Raw genomic sequence first — 23,950 nt, forward strand, 5'->3', positions numbered from 1 at the left:
GTAGGGGCCCTTCATTCACGTTACTCCAAGAAAACATTCGCCATCAGGACATATAAGCACAACATCAGAATCATAGAATCGTCACGTGTCGCAGCATGTAACCTAACGGCGCTTCGATTACGTTTAAATGTGTATAAACCAAACTCTCCGTCATTGCATCGCTGATGCAATGACGGATGGAGAGAGAGAGACAGAGAGAGAGAGAGTTGACAGTGTCAACATGAGGCAGCGCTTTGACCAAACAGTGATATAACCCTGCACAAATAGAAAGAATCTCACAATCTGCAGCAACTCGATGACACTTCAGAGAACTGTTTGCTAATTTAGGTTCACGTGTACCGAGGTAAGGGGCTGTTGAACTGCAGCCTTGCAGGAGATGTATACATTACCCAGCAGGAAGTATGCACACTTCCTGAGGTCCTTGCCCTTAAAGCTGGCACCAGACTCAGCTTTCTGTGCACGGTCCTCTCAATGTCGGGTCTCGGTGGATTTTTTACTACCTAGTTTGACTGCAAGCGCATCAAACATTTCTATTAAATACAAAGCTGTGACTCTTAAACTCTACTTACGTAGCTGTAATTCTTCAAACTATTTATAGTAAGCTCAGAAAATGCTAATACCCGTGTCACATTGTTGGGTGTCATTACTTTTTTAAAACATGATGCCATAAATAGGCATCCCCACACCTCCTACAAATTCAATCTAGAGTCGCATCAATGGTTCAACCACTCATTCTGCCACAGATTCTTTTTTAGCGCTTTCAGATTTCAGAAAATTCTGACAAAATGGCCACCACAGCTCTCAAAAGTCATGTGTCACTTTCAGAAACAAGTCAAATGTGATTTAAATTTTGCAACAATGACCCAGTAATGACGTTGTTTAGTCTCACCGTAGTGACGGAGTACCTACACAGCTGACAAGGTGTGTCAAGGTGAACACCGGTGGTTAAAGTCTGAAATAACTACCCTCATATCTCCTTTATCTAACTGATAATGTCCTTTGATTAATGCTGGAATCTTACCATCGACATACATAAGTCTTATCTGTTTGGGAGCCTGGATCTTCCAGGTTGGCGGAAGCAGGAAGTTGACAGACTTTTCCTCCAGAAGAGCCAAACCAGAACCAGAGTCGAGTCCAGCTCCATACATCTCAGGAACTGGAGTTTACCTACCAATGTTTTGTTTGTTTTCTCAAGAAAATTTCAGCTGATATTCAGTGGCATCCAGGAAAGTAAATACTTTTTCTATGGATTCCAAGCAAGACGGGGGAATCTCAAGAATGTGAAAACAGAGTTGAAAGGTGAATTAATTACTAAATTTAGATATATATATCTAAATTTAGGCTAATTCCATTCTACTCTGGTTTTAATCCCTGACACTAAAGGAACTTGTAGCGTCCACTATCATGACATGGATGCTGCTGTTCTGCTACTAGATAACCTAGACTTTGAGTGCAGCTGGGTCTAGATTCGGCCAAACATCCTAATAAGGATTACTTTTTAAACACTTGTGAAAAATATAAACATCAAAGCCACCCTTCACCTTTTGTACATATTAGTTGCCTATAGAAACTGAAACCTATAGCCATGCAAACCACTTTAAAGGGGAAGTATAATGTAGAATCGACTTCTTTGATCTTCACATCATTTTATTATATTATTATTCCCTCGTCAAAAACATACTTGATTCTTTCATGCATGTTTGGGAAATCCTTTAATCTCCCGTGGCAACCAGTCAGCTGTGCAAAACACTTGGAGGGACAGAGCAGTCCCTTAGTGGACAAAGCTCCTCCTCTGACCAGCAGTTTACAAGCTTCCAGTTCCTTCAGACTAGCCAGCAGCAATTAGCGCTGGTAAAAGCGTTGCTCAAAGTTTAATAGAGAAGCCATGTTGTGACGACTTCCTAAAGATGGAGTTTCAGAATGAGCAGGGATTTTTAAAGAGACACAGGCCCAATTTCAAATTTTTAGATATGGAGCATTTTTACAACAATTGAATGTAACAAAGTTGACATTTTATAGCACACAGTTCTATAAAATGACACTACCCGGCTGGAAAACACAATACTGCCCCTTTAAGGTAAATACTTAAGCCAACAAGCTGGTATTTATAGAGTATAGTCCTAACCAAATGAGTTAATTAGGAAGCTGGAGACTCTGAGCTACGCTGCCAGTTTTTCCCAGAGGCCACATAATCCCTCACATATTTGTGTTTTATCCACCAGTCTCATGAACTGACTGAAGAATCCGATGACTTACAGCTTCAGATGTGATGCAGAGTGAGAGGAAACATCACATTTTGGGGGTTGGAACCCCAAGACGTTTTTGGGCCAAAACACACAAATCACAAAGCCCGACAGGTATTCTGAGTCGAAATTTGACAGCTATGTCAAAAACTTTACGTTCCCTATGCAAATCACAGAGGTGGAATCTGCTCCTTGCAAGACTCTGCAACCCGAAATGCTGTTTCTGCAAGAAGGAAACATCGAACAATAATTAAAAGTCAAGTTAAAGATGTCTCATAAGAGCAGATGTTTAAGAATAAACATAAGAACATTTTTTACATCTTACAAGCCATGAAAAGCACAGATTATGTCTCATCATGCCATCCTCCAGGCTAGTTGGTGTAAATAGACTCCTGACCGTGAAAAATAAGTGTCGCCGTTCCTGAAAAGATGTACAGAATTTACTTGAGTGCTCTGATTGCCATTACAGCTGAGCGTTATTAGAAGGACACTTGACTCGCGCTGCCTGCATTTAGAAACATCTCTGGATGAAATTAGACCGGGGCGGAATGCACTGGTAGGAATCCAGGTCAGAAGTTATTTCTACACCTTGAAGTTAATATGGAAAATTTCCCAGCTCTGAGCCGGCAGACGTCCAATGTCTCATCATTCCTCTTTGTTGCGTTCAAACACAATGTTCTGAAAACCAAAACCAGCTGACAGCTGAACCTCCTGGGTTTCTGCGAACATGCGAAAAGGCTGATAACTAAGCAGAAGCCGTTACTCCTCCGCTGGTGACTAAGCAGTCAGTGTTTCACCAGATGGACCGAATGAGGGATGCAGGGTCTCGCAAAACCGCTGGAATCCCTTGAACTAATTCACGTTCCGTCACAACCACAAAATAGAGTAGATTTTATTGGGATTTTATGTGGCGGACCAAAAGTAGGTGGAGGGGGAAAATAATGCATGCTGGAGTCAACATTTTGTGCAAAAAGAGTGCGGTTTCGGGTGCTGTGGTGACGCAGGGGTTAAACACAACCCACATATGGAGGCCTTTGTCCTCGACGAGGCCGTCGCAGGTTCAATTCCCAGACTGGCGACCTTTGCCGCATGTCTTCCCCCTTCTCTAATTACCCTCTTTCCTGTCAATTCACTGTCAAATGAAGGCCACTAGAGCCAATATAACCTAAAAAAAAACAAAAAAAACAAGGAGTGCGGTTCAACTGCAAACCTGCCAAACCATGGCCGTCCAAGCTCACTTCAGTCAAACCTGGACATAGGTTTTTAGGCGGACCAGACTTGAGTCCGGTCTTACCACTCTCGTTTTAGTTCTCTCCCTGGTAGTACCAACAACCTTTTCAGCAGGTCAACGTTCTTCTTAGGCCTTCTAACGAGCCATCATTTGACCCAGGTGCATTAAACCGGGGAGGGAACTAAAACATGCAGGATGCCGGCCCTCAAGGACCGACTTTGGGCGTCTCTGTGCTAGAGGAAAAAAAGCCCAAACAGAACCATAGTTCATTATGGTATTCTAAACTCTAACACCTGGCCACAGCTGAAAACCTGAGACAACCTACTTTTAAGTGGAAGTAGGACACAAATCAATCACTTTTAGCCAAACTGTGTCACAAAAGACTGATTTGAACAGATTGGCCAACACCAAATCTGCACATTGCTCCAATGTACTGTGGGGTGGATTCGATGAAATCAGCAGAAAATGTATCGATTTAGCAAAATCCTTGAGTGGTTTGCTAAAACAGGCTCGTGTTGCAAAAGAGAAGAGATAAACGACAAACTTTGGAACGGGGATGAGAACCTGCTGTACTTTTAACTTTATTCACCGAGGCTGAAGCTTCATCTGTAGCTGCATTTTCACTACAAATGTGTGCAAAACATTGTTGATATTCCACTAATATTAAAAACCAAAAAAAAAAAAAATTATATTTTGAAATTGTGGTGTTTCCATTAAATAAGACAAGCTACGAAAATCACAAGTGAATAAGTTTGTTCACACCATAGGTCATTAAAAAACATGCTGCGCATCATCCTTCCTACCACTTCCTGTTGTCTTCTTCTTCGTCTTTTCCGCCAGTACCAACACTGGCACTGGAACATTGTTGATCATGTGACTCTCAAACAAAATTCCCATTGCAGTTTTGCAAAATACATTAATTTTGATACAGCCGAAAAGACCCGCCATCATGAGTAAACCTTTAATTGAAAAAATGAGTCCCTCCCCCCCAAGTTATTGTGTTTCCATTAAGCAAATTTATTTTTGTAGCTCCAATTTGCGCAGTAGTATAGTCAGTTGAAACGCATGTACTGATACGTGTAGCAATTGACATATTTTAATGTGAAGCAAATAAGCCTCTGATGTGAAAAAACTGTTTAAACTCGAGTTTTGTGCATTTCTAATAGCAAACAGAAGAAAACTTCTTAATGCAAATTCATGTATGTCCTCTGCAGTGATTAATCATTCCTTTTGAAGCATCTAAATTTATGAGACCTGGATCGTCAAAGTGGGAAACAGTCTCACCGAACTGCACAGAGGCGGATTAATAATACATTCATGATTAAATTAACATTAAATCCTAGAGCTTTTTAATGCCTTAAGCCCTCTTGTAGACCCGAATAAGAAATACTACTTTCCGGTTGCTGGTGTGTAAAAAAAAAAAAAATCCTCTTCTACGTCTGACACCGTTGGGAAGTTTTTGAACATAGAGTAAACACTGCCATCTGCTGGAGGAGACGCAGCGTAACAGGAAAATCAAGAGCTCACTCCCACGTATCAAACCATTTTATTTGTATACAGAGCACCGGATGCTGCTTTCTCTCCAAACAAAGAAAAATAAAAAATAAATCAGATTTTAAATACGAACACCAAGGTGAGTGGTTTCACAATAAACACTTAATTTATGCTGATCAAAAAGAAATTTTCTTTTGTTGCTTATTTGAAAATTAATTCAATATACAATGTCACTGGGATACAGCAGGGGGCGTTATTGTTCATTTACAGGACTCTTAAAAAGACAACAGGTCAACAGGAAATCACACCAGGAGAACTAACTGCCAATCTGGGTCGCTGATGTGATTTTACCGAACTGTTTTGTAAAAGTCCGAACTGGACTCCAGTAAGTCACACTGTGTTGGTTTGTGTGTGTGTGTTGTTTTAGAGAGTGATTCCAAAAGCCAGGGGGCGCTCTTCGGAGACTATAAGGTGCAGGAGTGGAAGGGTCTGGAGTGGGGTTGTCTCGGGAGTTTACGATCGCTTTTTTCTGCTCTCCAGGTTATTGAAGTTGGCTGGCCTAATCTTCATTTCTGCAAATTCGATCGAGTGTTCGTGGCCCTTCCAGTGGAACCAGTTTATCCCCTGTGGAGAAAGAAAAAAACCCATAAATACAGCTGCTAACACATCATTAAATACGCTCCGTGGAGAGACACAAATCTTTTTTTCCTCACTGTTTTGTATTAAATCAAAGTAAATTTGACTTTTTGGGGGGGTGGCAAGGAGGATTACCTGACCTAAAAAATCCAAAATAATGAGAAAGAGGAATTCTTACATCAGCAATACTTTTCTTTATAGTCAAAAAATGACATACTAATATTGCTCTGCTTTTAAATAATTTGAGAAAGCCTAAACTGAAGATGTCATGAATTTGTGAGCTCCCGATAAACTTTATGTAATTTTGGCATTTCTTCTTGACATTTAAGAAACAAACTCATAGTTTAAAAGGTACCAAATACTGAGGAAATATACATAATACTCTGTGCAAATGAAAACAAACAGAAGAAAAGGCAAACTTTTCTCACTCATAAATCTGACATTTAGCAACCCTGACTGACCTGGAAAGTTAGATGTTCATTTCATTTCATTTAAGTGAGAAAATGTGAAACGCACTGTTTAAAACAGTAATTTTCTAACAGCGTAGTTCATTAACTTAAAGTTCCTAAGAGAAAAGAAACACTAAGATCATGAGAAAAATAGGTCCATTGACAGGACTGCATTAATCAGGGAATAAAGTTACAGAAGTACTGAAATAAGCATAAAAGCCGAGACAGCTTTTTCAAGCAAACTCAGCTTTTCAAAGAGTAAAAAAAAAAACATAATACACACCTTACTGTGACTGCTGTCACCGTATTTCCCCATGAGGTTTACACGATGGCAGTTTTTATACCAGAAGGCACCTTTGTAGGACAAGGCGCAGTTGGTCACAGCGATGTCGTTATCGTTGTCGTAGGTGGAGAAGGGCCGGCCCTGATGGTAGGACATGGAGTCGCCTGGTAGCACATCAAATAAAAGACGATAATAACGAGTCCCACACATTCAACTCCAAAGGACTGACTTGCTTCAAATAGTTTTTATCAATGGAAGAGTTCAACATGCTTGGAAATACTTGACTTTTCTTGCAAAGGTGCCTTCGCATGACTCATAGGCCCCAATTCACCAACTCATGGTGTCTATTTTTACATGTATTTTGGGCTCAATATCGACTATGTGTAAGCATCTAATTCACAAGGTAAATAACACTAATATGTTGGTGCAAACGTGCCCACCACTTTTCTGTATCCGATGCTCTTTTTACTGTAAATATAACCTTCTGCTGCATAAAAAAAACTAAAGTTAAAAAGTAGAAATGTTTCCTCACAACCCCAGACTGCGACAAATGAAGTACCCAGGCTCTTTTACAAACTCTAAGAACAATATGTCTCTCTCTAAAGGGGAAGAAGCATGCTTAGGATCTGTACATCTACCTATACTGCCATTGTGTTCCTCTTTTCCAGGACTGGGCCATGGGGGTAACAGGTCCAGGAGAAAAGTCCAGAAACCCTCTCCACTGAGGAGCTTCATGTAAGCAGTTTGTACCCAAAATTGAGCTCTTTTTTTAACCAGATCGGTGTCCAGACGATATGTCTTTTCCACCTCCCAGTCTACCTTCACTAGTAAGCAAGACTCCAAGATACTTCAGGCAGAGACTGACCCCTGACCTGCAGGAAGCACCGTTTTCTTTTGGGGTTAAGACAAAAGCTGACGTTCACTCTGGCTGCCTTCTGCACCAAAATACTCGAGCGTTTGCTGAAGGTCATAGAATATTGACACCAATAGAACCACCAAATGAGAAAACCACAGCACTGCTTCTTGACATTACGTGTCAAGAAGCAGTGGACTGATGCTCAAAACACCACTGTCAGAGAGTTAGTACTTTTAAAACGAGCCACACAATTTAGAGTAGTGGGGAATTTTAAAGGATGATTGGACATCTCTACAATCATCTGCCTGCCTCTGTTCCAAATGAAAGTACAAAAGATTTGAAGCTGAAAGATCCTTTCAGTGCTTTAGAAGACATTAAGCCATTTAAGTTTCCAGTGCTGTTGGTTAAAATAAGTTTTAGGAAGAGGTTTTGTTCTGACTTCAAATTATCAGAGTTATCCTGTAGCTTTTATGCAGTTCCAAAGTATTTTCCTTCCAGATTGAATTTTACCCCTAGCTTGTTTAGTCAGAATCAAAGCAATTTGAAGTTCAGCAATGAAAAGCTTAAAAAGTGGCAACGCTAATCTTTGTAAGATCACCCTTCCCACTTTATTGACATTATTAAACAAAAAGCAGATAGGTAGTAGGACATTTTGCCTTGTGTAGCTGATGGTACTGGTGGCTCAAAGTTCTACAATTCACAAATTGTTGTCAAAGGGCAAACCAATTTAAATCAAACAGCAGCAGCTTTAAATACTCCCTCAATCAAAGCATATTCTTAACATACAATGACCCAGTCAAAGTCCAGATCTGCATCCAATTGAGAATCTGTGGTAAAGTTTTTCCATTTATGATCTGCTGAGTGTCCACTCTATAAAAATGTATTGCATGCTTTTTCAGCTTTCTTTGCTTTAGGGGAAAAAAAATGAAATGGAAACCATGTGCCATTTTCCCATGAATTTCAAAACCACGCACTCCTGTTTGTGCATCTGATAAAATCCCAATAACAACATGTGGAAAAGCTCAAATGGAGGGTAAATTCCCGCCACCCACTGTAAATGACGAGGATTTAAACTTCAGATTAACTTTGGACTGTTGCGTACCTGCTGTTCCACTATAAGCTCCTAAGTAGACTTTGTATCGTGTTCTCGGCTCGGCAAGCGTGAACTTGTCATACTGCGCGTAGGCCGACTCTCCGATATCTCGCAAGTCCACCCTCAGCTCGTAATGTCCCAGAGACGTGATTTTCTGGAGGTTGGAGAGACCTGTAGGCCAAGTTTAAAAGGAGCGTATGTCAGAAGGTGTGTGGGGGACGGAGGAGAGTGACGGATGCCAGAAGGGGAATTCTCTTACCCAGCCAGAACTCATCACTCATGTTCCCGAAGCCAGCTGTGTAGCTCTTCCAGTTCCTGAAGAATTCCAGCTTTCCGTTCTGGCGCCTGAGGAAAACCTGAGGAGTACTGGCTTTCATGAGTGCCACAAAAACAGCTAAGGTCTCTCCGGGTCTGTCTATCATACATCATCAGAAAAACAGGTGCTGCATAGCGGCTAGCCTATTCTGTGTGATCTTGTGGTGTGAAAGTGCTTCCTCACCAACCATCCTCCGCCATCTGTGGTCATGTCACAGTAAACCTGAACGGGCTGGCTCTCCTCTCCTCCTATGTAGACGGTGTACAGACCAGAGGTGGTCTCCCCATTCGACAGAATCTGAGCGCAGTCCCGGGGGCGAGCGTACATCTGTCCAGCTGGAACGCCACATGTTTGAAAGACATCAGAGAAAGATAGAAGCACTTTATCTTCAAGAAATCCATCCCACAATATTCAGGGTCATGAGTGGGAATGACTTTTGGAAAGAAAGAAAGTAAAGAAGGTTAAAAAAAAGAGAAGGTTTTTCCATCTGAGTAGTTTGGGGAAAAGGAAAAATAGGCAGAGGTAATCTGCTTTTGCTGGAATTAGCATTAGAAACCCATCTGGAATGTTGCGTAACCAGTAATCAGAGCCTTCGGTGCCGACAAAATTCACATTAAAAGGTGACTTTTAGTGATGGATGCAAATACCGAGAGGTTTTCTTACCTTTACTGGTGGAAAAGGTGGTGGTTATGTAGCGACTCCTCTGACCTCCGGAGATGGCCTGAAGGCGGACACTGTACTCTGTCGAGGCAGTGAGCTGAGACATGCTGTAAGACGACGCTGTCGGGCTTAGCATTACCTCCTGCAGTGACAAAAAAAAATAAAAAATAAAAAATCTAAATTAACTGACGGTTGTTGCTGCAGTTGTGGCCAAATGTTTTCAGATTTGGAGTTTTCCTGGCTGTAAAATCTGACAGGTTTCCACCTAGGCCAGTTTCACACCGGGAGAGTTTTGTGGGGAGGAAGGACCACCTTTGTTTGGCTTGGTTTCTTTTCACGCTATGCTTTTTAAAGTGACTCACACCCTTCAAACCTTTGTCATGAAGTTTCAACAGATGCTAGCTTGGGGAGCTATCAGAAAAAGCTGCCCAATGTAAGCAGGAGACAAGGCAGCGAGCAGTTTAAACGTTTTCACATGGACAATAAAACATGTCTTGGTTCAGTTTCTCTTTTTATATTTCACCATAATTTCACTAGGAAACCATCACTAAGAAAGACTCTTATATGATGCATACAATAACAAAAGGTTCTAGAAGTGTCTACAAGATGTACTTATTTCCAAAACTTTTAAAAACCCTTTCAAGATGTTCAGAGAGACCAGCTCGTTGATTTAATTGATTTTAGGCAGGTAGGGATATTGAAAAGAGTTCTTCTTCAGTTCAAACCAGACAAGCCTGGCTTTGGCCTTCCTACACAATTCTGCTCGATTCTCCTCACCCTTCACTGCTTCATCTGGGCTTTCTCGCATTGACTTGCATTTCTCCAGTAGAATTTCAACCGATCGATCATCGAACAGAAGGAAAATCAATGACGTTGATTTCCTACACCGTTTTAGAATTGGAGTCTGCCTATGGATGTAGTTTGCCAATGGCCATTCAGTCCATGTTGGCCATTCTACCAAATATCGAGCAATTGAAGTCAGAGTAAGAGGAATGTTTAAGACATGTCACTGCTGGCAAAGATGTCTTTGCCCCACTCACTGGCAGCCATCTTGTTCGACTCAGCACTTCTCTCTTTGCAGTGGGTGATGGTTGTTTACAGCGCACGTAATTTCCAGTAATCTTCATAGCGTAGCTTCCTTCTCGGTCCGGCTGGTGCATTACATAAGTCACAGCCAAATGTTAGCGATCGTGTTAAATTAGCAGTCATTTCTCAAAAGCCAAGGGTACCAATCCTTTGTATGATGAAAAATGTAAAACAAGGCGCAGGTGTTTACCAGGCTAAGTCCAGATCTTGAGAAGTTAGATGTTCTATAAGCGAAGAGAGTAGCAACTTGTAGTCTTTTGACTGATGTAGCTTAGCTGGTAGAACTCCATCAATTACTTTGTAAATGTAATTATAGTGGCTTAGTTTGCTAGTGGACAGAGGAGACCAGTCCAACCTCTCACATTAAAAACAGTGTTGTGTAAGAACTTTTGAGATTTACTACAAATCAAAGAGCACTATTATAGACTGAATCTAACATATGCAGACACTGAGAGGAAGCATGCATGTATACAAGGTCACCATGATCTAGAACAGACATCACAGTTTTTTTTGGCTAAGTTAAGAAAAAAGAAACAGATGCAAGAAAAAGGCCTGTTCTAATTTAGGTTTCTTCACTAGTTGGTGAATTGCTTCCTCTCAAGAGATTAGACAAAGGTCATTCACAACCTTCAAAACCAGATTGAAGACTAGGTAACATATAGTATGACGTAAAGTGCTCTTCCCACAGCTTTTGCTTTGCGGATTATTCCCTATACTTTCAAATGTTTTGTAGGGTCCAGAGTTTTATTTTTTGGGTCACTCCAGAGGTCGGATGAGTTGTCCGACCTGCCCAAATGAAGCAGACTATCTGATAACAAAATCTCTGGCTTGTTTAAGTTGGTCCAAAGGCCTCTGGTGTGAAGGCGCCCTTATTTATGCCTCATGACACGTTCCTTTGTCTTGATGGAAAAAGCATTGCTCATCAACAGCTGCTTAATCATTGGGAAAAGTTGCTTTTGGAAGACTTGACACCATTCATCATTCATTCTTGGTTTGTGATTTTTGGGGAGATTGTGAAATCTCTTGGTCTACACTTGAATGGCCTCCAGAGGCTTCACTGTCAGCTTGGCACAGGACCTGTGAGTGTCTTGCCTTTTCTTCATCAGGACAGTCCTTTTTCCTAATGTCCCAAGCAATCCTTTGGAGTCCAATCCAGCAAAATGTCAGTCTGAGCTTGGTGTTTGTCTTGGAACTAATTTGCTCATTTGTTGCCCTTAATGATACCAGGCAATCATCCAGACGTGTCTTTCTTACAAAACCACTTAAAACATTCCTCCTGCCATTTCTGACCAAGCTCTGCACTGGGGTGAACTCAATCCCTTGGTCAAAACTTGGAATTTGCTGGACTATGTTGGATAGTCTCGTCACAGCAACTCTCTCTTCGAAGTCCTTGATGGTTTGATTACTAGTTGATTTGGGTGCAGTCTTACTTACAGACGTTTTCTCACATGTTGTACCTTTCTTACGCAAAGTAGTGATGATAGCACTTGTTTCCTTAGAGGTAGACGTGGGTAAAGTACCCAAAAATTCCTCTACTTCAACATATTTTTACTTGAGTAGAAGTGAAAGGTAGTCATCCAAGAAATTACTCAAGTAAAAAAGTTTTGGTAAAAAGGCTCATGAAGAACTGAGTAACTGATCAAAACATCAATCATTTAATATTCAAATATCACATCATCAGATTTGTGAAAATAGAAAGTTATGTGTAAATGTTGGCATTTTTAAGAAGTCAAATGAAAATTATTCATATAAATAACGTAACTGCAAAATAACAAAATCGGACAAAAGAAACATTTTCTAAATCAGTTTCTTTCAATATAAAACTTGTGAAACTGTAACAAAAACTGCAGGTGTGTGTTTGTTCCTGGTGAATTTTACAGTGGGGTAGAGTCCAGAAATTTTACTCAACTAAGAGTAGCAACACTTTATTTTACTCAAGTAAAAGTATAAAGTACAGTGTAGTAAAAGTATTCATTACCCAACTAGATGTAACTAGTTACTACCAAACTCTGCATGGAGGTAAACATGACCGACGAAAAATAACACTCAATCATTCTGATCTTCGGACCTGTTCTTGTCAGATGAAACTATGTTTATTGAAATTATGCCTGCATATCATTTGGCTAAAACACCCAATGCAAATTTCTAGCGGGAAAACTGAAGCAGTAAAAGTAAGCGATTTAAAAGTGTACATACTCTGATTGCACCATCAGAAGAGACGAAGGTTAGCACATAGCCAGAGACGGCAGCGGTAGGGGGTTGCCATGTCAGAGTGGCGCTGTCCGTTTGAACGTTAATAGCCATCAGGTCGCGAGGAGGATCCACGTCTAAAAAAATTGTTTTTTTAAATCACAGTAATGTTTAGAATAATCGTTCTGGAAAGCTGCCATGCACAAAAAGTCAGTAAATATTTCTTCCTCTGTGTTGCCTGACTTACCCGTGGAGAATTTAGTAACAGTGGACGCACTCCTCTGAGCTTCTTTCACACCATAAACCCCAACCGTGTAGAGAGTTCCTGGAACCAATGTGTTCATCTGGAACTCCACTATGTTCCCAGAAACATGCTCCACCACTGGGGACACTGGGGCGAAAACCAAATGGCACAGTCCAGTCAAAGAGATCGAAATGCTGTGTCAATCAGGAAGGTTTTCAGTGGACTTCTGAGTGAGAAAATCACCTGCGTCGGCGCTGCAGGTGATGACGTAGCCGTCGACAGTGGCTACAGATGGCTGCCACAGCAGCAGAGCCGACGTGTCCGTGACGTTGATGACAGTCAGACCTCGCGGACTGTCCAAAGCTGGAGGACACACACAAGAAAAACATGCTTTTTTTTATTTACTAATGTCTCGACAACAAGATCGGAAAATTCTAGGAACAGATGAAATCCAACCTGTGGTAACCGTGCCGGTGCTGGGCTCACTCTCCTCCAGACCCTTCAGGGAACTCAGCGTCACTTGGTACGTCTTTCCGGGAAACATATTGATCAGCACCATCTCAGATACGCCGCCGTCCGCCGTCACGATCAATGGGCTTCCTGGGAAAGACAGGGAACAAACAAACAACGGTGCCATGGTGACAGATCACACTGCTTTTTTTTTATTTGCACTTCCAGCACTACTATGTGCTGCAACTCACTTTAAAACGTCTGGAGCTGGAGATTACAGAGGTCAAGCTTTAGAAGAGCAACTCTTGGAAACTAAAACACGTCACATAGTGGATAGTAGGCATGTTGAATGAGATCCAATTTACTAATCCTAATCTGAAACTAACAATAGGTCAAGTTTTGCTTGTACCAGTCAAGCAAAACTTCAATGGTACAAAGTAATCATGTAAAAAAAAAACACAAAAAAAAACCTTAAAAGCATCTATCAGTGAGTCAAAAACAAAGATACAAAACTAAAGAACATAAACTACTTGGGAAAACCTGCAGCAAACCAAGTCTGTAAATGCTAAAAATGATCAAGTCATTGGTCAGCCACGTCTCAGGAGAGCACTGTTGGGTTCTGGTGCTGTTCTGCAAAAGAACCACTTATCTCTACAGCTACGTAGTCTCAAGCTGAGTTGAATTGTCAAACTTATTGCATATAAAAAATACAAAAACAAAAAATGAACATCTAGAAAGTTTCAAGTTGTTTCTGCACACAACAAAATCTGCTGTATTCTGCTTCTGACTAATTCATGTGATTTTTGCTGTACATTAAACACAACTAACTACCACTGCGCAGTGAACTTCAACCATCAGAAAACTACGACCCTGACATCAGTTTTACCTCCTTCAAAGGGCACGTAGGTGATCCTGTAGTTATCCACCGGAAAACGTGGAATGGACCAGTGAACTACAGCCGTGGAGTCCGTCACCTCGGTGAAATGCAGTCCTCTCGGCGCACTCAGACCTAGCGGAGCGCAAAAGTGAAAGCACAGATGGTGAATTCTTGTGAGGAAAATGTCAGGAACCCATTAGACCGAATTCCATGCGACATGATTGGCCTGAACCAGAGGATCAAAGATGATTAGTGGAATTGTCATATCATTGCGCTAAAACAACGCCTAGAAAGAAAGGAGAGTTAGTCTGAAAATGTGACACAGCAGCTTTTTTTCTTTTTTTTCCATATACCTGTCTGAGCAACCCCCGTTATAGGCTGGGATCGCTGGTCCAACGTGAGGCCGTAGAGCTCAAACTCATACTCGGTGCCACTCATGAGCCCAGTTATGACCTTTGTTCGCTCACTGCCGCGGATGTTGTACTCCTGCGGATGAGCTAATCTTTTACTGTCTCTTATTTTGATCACAAATCTGTCAAACTGGTCTTCGTTGGCCGTCCACGACAGGCGGAAGCCGTCGGCCGTGATGTCCGAAATGAAGAGCTGATCCACTTCCGGCTCTGCCTCTGGTTAGACAAGGAAACAGGAACGGGCAGCAATGGGTTTTTGGCAACAGTGATCATTGTGGAAGAGGTCAGATATCAGGGAAAGTAGAAGGTTTATGATCCAGCCTGCTCAAGTATCCGTTAGTCTAAATCAGTCCGAAGACGACCCAGGAAGCACATACAGTACAAGAAGAAGAAGAAGATGACGATGAGAGGATTTTCTTGTAGTTGTTTATTGACGTCAGAGTGTCGGTCGAGACGAGTCCCCCATGCAAACTGGATTCATTCAGCGCACATCAAAGACTATAAAACTATTTATTTAAAAGGCTTAAATCAACAGACAAATTCATGCTCAGAGAGTCTGTTGATTTATCAGTGTTTTCCTGCATTTTTTTTAGAAAAGTTTTTTTTTTTAACCTGAGCTACAAAGTGGCAGCAGAGGTCAACAGCAAGGTAGCATCTGCGAATTTACAACGTGAAGGAAAACACATGGCAAAATATGAAACCAAGCTAATATGCTGGCTCATATTTTGAAGGAAAGTCGAAACCCAGAGGCGTTCCGTGTCTCTTCTTTATGCCGATGCAGCTGGAGACCGAGAGAAGGCTTGAAATAAAGGAAAAGAGGAGAAATAGTTCCACTATAAATGAGAGATGGGGTTAAAAAGAAGAAGGTTGAAGAAGGTGAAGCTTCACCATATAAAACATGGTGCATCCCTGACTGAAATCTTCAAACATGGGAAAGAGTTACAGGCGTTCACATTCCACACTGATGGATTGTAACCAGGTTGGATGTTGGGCTTCAACATCGAGCGAAACTAAGCAAGTAAAGCAAGCAATCGATTAAAAGTGACATACTTTTTTGAGCTTTGCATTATGTTACATATAATGTTATTCCCTCATCAGAAACATACATGGAGTGTTGCTTCAGACTAACCTTCAGCAATTAGCCAATTAGCTACTGTGTATCTGTTGAGCTCATTTTATGAGCTACTTATCAGTGAAACGCTGGTAAAAACGTTGTTAAAGGGTTAATAGAGGAGCCATGTTGTGATGACTTCCTGAAGGTGGAGTTTCTTAAAGAGACAGAGGCCCAATTTCAAGGCATTAAATTATGAAGTCAAATTTCTTTAGTCATTTTTGACATATAGCATTTTTATAACAACTGAAGGTAACATAATGGCTTGATTGTGCTGCGAAATGGCACCATGTGGCTGGAAAACTACTGTACTGCCCCTTTAAATTTGGAAAGTTAGTTTAAACTTGGTTGATGCAAGTGCTTCCAGTAGTCTGCTAGTTACTAGTGAAGATGGTTTCATGAAGGACATCATCGGTCTGGCACCGACATTTATTCCCATCCATCCCTAAACATTTTCACTGGGGTTTAGATCCGAGGATATGCGGGATGTTATTCTCCTAGGCAGGGGAAGTTCTTCACCAGACGGGTGTTGTGGACTCCATCGTTGTCCCATTGAGAAATCCAGCCATGTTCAAAGACAGAAAGGCCTTCTGCCTTTTCAGGGGGGGTTACAACATTGTGAATGCATGACATGAAATGACATGAAAGCCATTTGATGACCTGATGAAATGCCCGTTCACAAGCATTTAAATACAGTTTCAATAACTTGAGTCCTACTTTATTTTTAATCGATTACTGTTTTTTATTTGTCTTTAGCTCCATTTTCTTCTTACTGCCTTTAAAGCTGTAACTACTACCTGGCTATAATCCACCAGCACCAAATGTGAACACTTGGAATTTATTCTTCGGTCCGAAGATTTTAATCATGATCAAGATGAATACATCATGTTGCGATAGTGAAACTTCCTAATTGGATCTTGAGAGATAAGTTTATATGGCAGCTGAAACAAAACAAAAAACCCCAGAAGCGTTAAGTAAGACGAAGGGCCTCTCAGCGCACTGTAAGCAATACCTGTCACAGCCACCGTAGTCAGGGGCCGAGAGAGAAGCCCCGACTCAGACACGCCGGTTAGCTTGACCTCATAGCCAATGCCGGTGATGAGGCCCCAGATGTCCAGGTGACTCTGGTCTCCTGGCACGGTGAACTCCTGAGGCTCCAGCAGCCAGCCTGAATCTGTCACCACTATGTGAAAGTGGCTAAAACCGCCACCAGAGGGGGATAACTCCTCCTGCTGCGGCGGTGGCTGCTGCCTCACTTCCCAGGATGCTCTGAAACCGTAGGGGGTTACGTTGGATATGGTCAAGTTTTCCACTTTAGGTAAAGGAGCTGGGAAGGAAGTGGAGTGTGGGGGGAAGGGGATTGGTTGGAGGGGATATGACATTTCATTTAGGGAGTATGATGTATGCAGTGGTTGCAAAAGCAAATACATCGTCAGTTCTTTCAAGTGTGTGCCATAGTATCTTAAAAAAAGGTTAAATATGCATTAAACGTGCAATATTTTCAGTTTCTATCAGTCAACAACACCCTAAAATAAAATGTGACATGCATCATATTGTTTAATTTGAAAGGAATACAAAAAGCTGTTTATCTAGACATAAAATTAGAAGAAGCTGAGTATAAAAGTGGGCAAAATAAACTCAACAACGTAGATTGTGCACAAAAATGGTTTTGCCATAATCACATTATTTTATAGCATATAGCATTTACCGCCTCTCTACTATCACTGTAAACCTGAAGCCATTCAGCATACTACTGATTAAAAACAAATGCATCAGTGGGTCTTCAGTTTCTTGCTAATCAAATGCATTTGACTTTCATGCATTTGTTTGGTGTGGAAAGCTTTCTATTGTAGCTTAATATTATCACCTTCCTAAAATAATGGAATAATCAACTCTTTTTAGCCAAAAAATGACGTAGGCTATTACTTTAGGAAGGTGACAATATGCCTATTTTCTTTTAGAGAGGAGTCAAGTTGATGAAACGAGGTACTTTACGTCAAGTTACCTTGTGATTGTCCAGTTGCAACTATACGCCATAATGACTACGGTGTTCATCGTGCCATTTTAGCTTTGAAAATACAAAATCTACAGCAGAAACTTTGAACATCTTGGTATCTACGCTTGATTTTTAGTCTGAAGTAAAAAGACAAAACATAAGTAATCACAGCGGAACCCTGCCTATACAAGTTAATTGTGAAAATCCTGGCCTATACTTGTTTTTGTTTGTAGAGTATACCTAAAATATTTGAAAGAAAATGCAGCTTGAGAGGCTGATAAGCCTGGGAGCAATCCTACGTGACATGCTATTGACCGGTATCTCCAAAGCACCCAATCTAGAAGAACCATTTAACTTTCTTGGATCTGATTGGCGGTACCCCAAAAGACTGTAAATATTAGCTTCTTTGGTAGCGCTAAGATGTTTTCCACTGTGTGTGTTAATGTATAGAGGGGGTCTCAAGTGTTCACGGTTTTTAGTCCAACCATACAACAATGCTGTGCCAGCCTTCATGATGGCGGCAAGGGACACCTAAAGACAGCATCTACGTATAAGAAGAAATATACTGCTGCTGGTGATGCATGCCCATTTGGCTCTGAGTGCATTTTTTAATTCAACCAAACTTTAGAAAAGTTCTTAAAGTAATGGATATCAGTAAAATACGTAGTACCTGTGACAGCATGGACGAACATAGACGGAGTGCGACGGCCATGAGAAATACCGTACACTTCGATATCATAGCCCGTGTCATCCATCAGGTTAGGGATTGTAATGTTACGGGCTTCACCGGGCAGCCTGAACTCCAACGTGTCAGACTGCTGCTCCGAGTCACTAACCTGGACAACAAAGCCATCAAAGTGGCCAGACAATGTGTCCCAGTACAAGCTGAGGTAATGGGGGTTAGCAGACGAAGCAACTATCGGCCCCAACTGCGGGACGTCCTCTGAACAAGAGAAGAATGTGTTTTGAGTTACTTTGTCCGGAGCACATATACCGTCCAATACAGTGCAGTGTTACTGGGATACCTGTAGTAGCTACAGCCAGGAGAGGCTGTGTGTTCTGCCTGCCGCCTTTACTGGCGTAAAGCTTTATATCGTAGCTCGTGTTCGCTTTGAGCCCCACCATTACTGTGGCGCGAACATCTCCGGGCAGAGTGCGCCCCATCGCCTGCGACGGCAAAGCAGACTCTCTGACTTCGACTACAAACGTATCAAAGGCCTTCTCTCTCGTTCGCCATGACAGAGAGAATCTGTCTGAGGTAACGTTGGAAACAACTAGATTGGACAAATCGGGCTCCTCAGCTATAGGGGAGAAAAAAAAATATAGTACACATTCAATGACGTTAGAAGCTTGTGCTGGTCTCTTTCTTAAAATTTCATGCCTAAAGACCTACTGAACTACTTCAGATTTCTACTTAACTTAGTAAGATACAATCGAAGCAACTTTTGGAAAATACAGTCAGTTTCCCATGATCGTCAATATACCCAAGAAAAAACTAAGCACACACCATAATTGAATCGCTTGCAGGAACACCTTCACAAGCAAGAGCTAGTTTTGGAGTTGCTTGACATGCCTTACATCTCTTTGAAACATAGATTAGTTTGTTCAGTATTTGATGGGACTTTCACTTCTAGGTAATCTAGAAAATATTTTGAACTTTTAAATTATCTTCAGGTGTAAACCTTCTTTGTCACTGTCAGACGAACTAAAGTTTGGGTAGTGTAAAGAAAATAATTATTGTTTGGTGCTTAATATAGCTAATCCACGACATGTGTAAAGGTATAGCCAACACTTTAATTTGGAATAGTTTTCTGTTGAACATTTGGGAATTCAGCTGAAGAAGCAGGCCAAAGCAGGGCCTTTTTTCCTCCCCCGCTGACAGACACAAAGCTATAAAATTTACACTCTGATAGGAGTTACAGACTCTTTGGCGCCTCTCCCCGTACCTGGCGCGGCCCAGGACGAAGTCGTCCGCCCTTTGACTTAGATAAAAGCCAGACATCGGAGCTGAGATAGGGGGAGTCCCAGGATCTCTGGGTGTTGAGGGAGTTTCTGATTGGTCAAAGAACGGAACGCCTTGACTGCATATATTAAATAGGGAAACACCTCTTTCATTAAAAAAAGTACAAGTCAGCAAGCCAAGAGAGGTTTTTTTACCATCTTTTCTCCACGTGGGCGCCTTTGTCTGTCTTATGTGTTCGTTTGTCTTCCCTTGTGTGTCTTAATTCTTATGAAAAATGCATATCTCTGTTCCTCTGCAGCTTTGTTGTTCATTGCTTTGTATGAGATTAAACTCTGTGATCTGTGACGTCAACACGCTTTGTCGTTGTTTCGTTTTACCAGCACGCGGTCGCTGCACGTCGCTGCACGGAGAGCGTCACTCGCCAAGGACTCGGAAGATCCCGGGCAAGATTAAAGAGGAAAAGAGCCAAACGTTTTGTCCAAAGCTAGCATATAATGATCCTCATTTTTTAATATTTGGGGGCTTCGTCCGGTTCTGGAATCTTGGCGGGTGGCGGTCTCTCCCTGATCGATCCGTCCGGCTGGTGCGGTAAGACGTTTTTTAATTACTCTTTTGTTGTGCGCAGCCACGCGGAGTTTCGGAGCTGCAAGGGTGGATAGTTTTGCTCTTAAAATAGTCTGTTGTTAGTTATAATTGGAATTTAACGATAGCCTGCGGTAGGCTTTGAGTGTGTGGTACACTGTATGGAAATACGCATGTACAGCGGACCGTAGCGGGTTCAGACTGAGGATTTTGCGCTCCCTCAGTTGTAAAAGCTGGGTTTTCTTAAGTTTATGTCTTTTTCCCTGGAGACCCATGGCTGTGCTCCTTAAAGAAAGAAATTTAGGAATTGTGTATTTTGAAATAACCTGGGGTAGGTTTATTCAGTGTGTGGGACACTTTAAAAAATGGCTTGCGGGAAGCTTTGACAATAGTCTGAGGTAGACTGTTAAGGAATCAAGTATTAGTGTTTGGCACACTTTAAAAATAGCTTGCGGGAAGCTTTGACAAATAGTCTGCGGTAGACTTTATAAACGGCCTGCGGTAGGCTTTGATATGGTGCATTTTTTATTTTTTGGCCGGCATTTTATTTTTCCCCGTCTGTCTGTTACGTTTGTCTGAAAACGTGTTTGTGTTCTCTCTGTGTGTGCTGCTTTGTGTGCCGGCTGCCGTGGAAGTGCGCTGTTTCTCCTCAGAGTTTTGTGTGTGCGTATGTGTGTCTGCGTGTCCGTGTGTGTGCGCGTGCACGAGTTCGGGCTGGCTGTGTGTTTCAGCAGAGTGTTAAGTTGTTTGGATAGCGCTGTGTGTGTGAATTTGCATTGATTTTGCTGCGTTTTATTGTGAAGTTATTATGGACACTGAGTTGCGACACGTGCTATACGCTAGGGGTTCGTTGAAGAGTCTTAACGGGGAAAGTAGAACGATGGCGAACACGTGGTCGTTTAGTTTAAAAATAAATAAATAAATAAAATAAGAGATAAGTAAATAAAACTGGTACCAGAAAACAAAATTATTGGTTGTGGTTTGATTTTTACATAACTTTGAGATGTCTCTCTTTTTAAACGTGCACGGGGAATTAAAAGGTTCCTGACGATTGGATTTTAAAATTAATTAAATTGACACATGAAAATATGTTAATAAAACATTGGACAATTTCTGAAGCTTCAGTAAATTTCATATAAACTTTAGTAAAATTGATATAAATTACAGTAAAATTTGATAGAATAATGACCACAGACTGACACTTGGGGACTGATGAAATTTTGACTGACTATAAAACCTGGCCAGATGTGTGTGTTTTGTGTTTTCTGTAATGTGTTGTGTGTTTTTGTTTGTGTTATAATTCATGTTGGTTTGACAGAGTGTGTGATTGGAGATAAAATACCATTTGGTATTTTATGTCATATAACTACTGAATTTTTCTCAGTGCTGTTTGATGGTGCAAAATTTCTAGTTTTTACAAACATCCTCTGTGTTAAATTGAACTAACTACTTAAAATTAAACAATAACAGCAGTAACTGTGACCTGCAGTGTACAGTTTGGAAGGTGATTAAAGGATAGAATCTTGATAAAATACATTATCTGAACAAATTGAAATTACAATATGGGTTCTACGGTTAAATAAATGAATAAATAAATAACGAAAGAAAGAATAAGCCAAGAAAATTAGGTCACAGAGGATTCTAGAAATGCTGTCTTGGCAAATTAATAGTTAAATACATAAATATGCTGAATGGATAAATAGATAAATACATAACTGATTAGGTACAGCTATGAAATAAATTAAATAAAAATTTATATAGACTTGAGAACTGAATAGTGGATATAATGTTAATTATTCCTTCTAAGGCTGTGAAGGTAGTAGGAAAATGGAATAACATACAATGAGTAAAATAGGATTTTTTTCATGAGTTGAGGATAAAAAAAAAAAAACGAAGATTTTTAGAGAAACAGGCTCTAACTGTAAGAGGTAATTGTTCAGATAACAACAAACTGCAATATACAACTGACTCTAGATATTTTCACAATCAGTCTTTTTCAAACAGACCAAAACTTTAAGATAGATAAAATATTGTTAAATCTACAGGACTTACGGATAATTAGACAGGATAAATTAGAAGTCACTCTCTTGTTAAATAGAAATTGGTTAAATATAGAAAAGTTTGCTAAAATTTACAAGATTTGTTGTTGAAGGATAACATTAAGTTTGAAATAACTTATTGGTTAATAAATAAAAAAGATTATATGGAACTATTGTAGAGAATCAATATTAAACTGTAATACGAGATGATTCAATACTGCCTATAGACAGACGAGAGGGCTTCGAATAAAATAAAATAAGAAAATTAAGTAAAATAAATACATAGAACAAAACAAGAAGAAGCGACAAGTATGTTTATTTAAGATATGAGAATAATGGAGCTCAGGGAGGAGTTTCAACCCCCATTCACAGAAGTTCAGCACGGGAGAACAAGCTACAGCTGTGCTGTAATTTCTACCCCCACTAGATTCAACTAATTAACATGTGAAACCTTTTTGTATATCACTAATTTTAAGTACAAAGCAACCTCTGCTCACAGCAGCTCAGCAGAAAAGAACAAACAACTGTAAGGCAAATAATTTTCTCTCCCATCGTTTAAACTACCTCCTGGAAAATGTAAAATATAAGTTTGTAGCATCGAAACACTGAGTCGCCTGTCACACACAGACACTCTTGGTAATGATTTTCTGTTTTCCTTTCATATTACTTTATATATTAAGTAGTGAGTAATTTAGGATTTTAATCTTTACATTTCTTTACATTAGTCTGATTTTTTATTTGGCTATTTGTGTCAGTTCTTTATATTTTGTTAAATCTACCAAATTAATTTCTTTCTTTTGAGTTACCAGTTTCCTCTTGACCCGTTCGAAAGGGGGAGGGGGAAATTCAGTCTTCAGTTTAATTTCTTTCATTTGTTGATTTGGTAATATTCTGACCAGTATTTGTCAAAATTTATCATTTTTGGATTTTCTTAAGAATATATTTTGAATTTTTTTTTTTTTTTTCCTTTTTCAACGTCTCTCTGCCTGGTTTATGCATAACCTTCACTGAGTTTTTAATTGGTAAACACGTTTTGTCAAACACTGCTGAAAATTTTTGAGAAGTTTCTACAACGAATTATTTGATAATCATGAGAGTTAAATTGAATACTGAGTTTTGAAACTGTAATGTGAAATGTTTTTTGAACATAATAATCTTGAAGGTTTAAAGCATGCTACAATAAATTGTTCTGTTTGTTTTGACAGTTTGCCTGTTAGGACGGGGCGGTATTGGGTAGAATTTCTCAGTAAAATAATGACCCTGTTTAATCAACATCGTTAGTTAACATATTAGGTACTGATGATACATCAGCCAGTAATGTATCATACAGAGGGAGAATATGTTATGGGTTATTTTTATATTACTTAATTAGATTACTGAAACACTTATTACTTAAACAAAACTTTTGAAGAATATGTCTGATATGTGCTTATTTTAAATGGATTTGAGTTGTTCTCCATTAAAAGATTTTCTGACAATGGGCTAAGGTATGTTGATACAATAGATAAATTTATAGTGATAATGGAGCATATTTTGGTTAATTAACTTGGGAAAATAATTATAGAAATTAAAATATTATTGTGTCAGCCATTTTCAGAGCATTAATTTAATGGAGCATGAATGTTTTAAGAAATGTTTTGAAGAATCTGTCATTGATTAAAGTTATCATTAATCAGGAAACGTACACAGGTGGGATTATAATGATTTTTTTCTAAACTTGATTTTTGTTTTGATTTACATC

The 23,950-nt window shown here is 40.2% G+C and overlaps 1 protein-coding gene across 4 annotated transcripts in view; it reads right to left on the reverse strand.

Annotated features, from left to right (window-relative positions):
• Positions 1–5,001: 5,001 nt before the first annotated feature.
• The window catches only part of tnca (tenascin Ca), a 64,586-nt gene continuing 45,637 nt past the window's right edge, over positions 5,002–23,950 (reverse strand). For 2 of the 4 annotated variants that reach the window (XM_032569041.1, XM_032569042.1), the window contains 12 exons: positions 14,462–14,734; positions 14,118–14,240; positions 13,238–13,381; positions 13,025–13,144; positions 12,785–12,928; positions 12,544–12,674; positions 9,265–9,403; positions 8,785–8,936; positions 8,545–8,641; positions 8,295–8,456; positions 6,337–6,500; positions 5,002–5,592 (listed from right to left, as the gene is read on the reverse strand). In XM_032569041.1, coding sequence (XP_032424932.1) covers positions 5,482–5,592; positions 6,337–6,500; positions 8,295–8,456; positions 8,545–8,641; positions 8,785–8,936; positions 9,265–9,403; positions 12,544–12,674; positions 12,785–12,928; positions 13,025–13,144; positions 13,238–13,381; positions 14,118–14,240; positions 14,462–14,734 — 1,760 coding nt within the window. In that variant the 3' untranslated portion in view covers positions 5,002–5,481. Of the gene's footprint in view, positions 5,593–6,336; positions 6,501–8,294; positions 8,457–8,544; positions 8,642–8,784; positions 8,937–9,264; positions 9,404–12,543; positions 12,675–12,784; positions 12,929–13,024; positions 13,145–13,237; positions 13,382–14,117; positions 14,241–14,461; positions 14,735–16,641; positions 16,957–18,295; positions 18,569–18,650; positions 18,927–23,950 lie in introns of all 4 variants that reach the window. The other 2 variants (XM_032569040.1, XM_032569043.1) reach the window with 2 other exon arrangements.

The sequence above is a fragment of the Xiphophorus hellerii genome, chromosome 8 (assembly GCF_003331165.1).
Source record: "Xiphophorus hellerii strain 12219 chromosome 8, Xiphophorus_hellerii-4.1, whole genome shotgun sequence".
Lineage (NCBI taxonomy): Eukaryota > Metazoa > Chordata > Actinopteri > Cyprinodontiformes > Poeciliidae > Xiphophorus > Xiphophorus hellerii.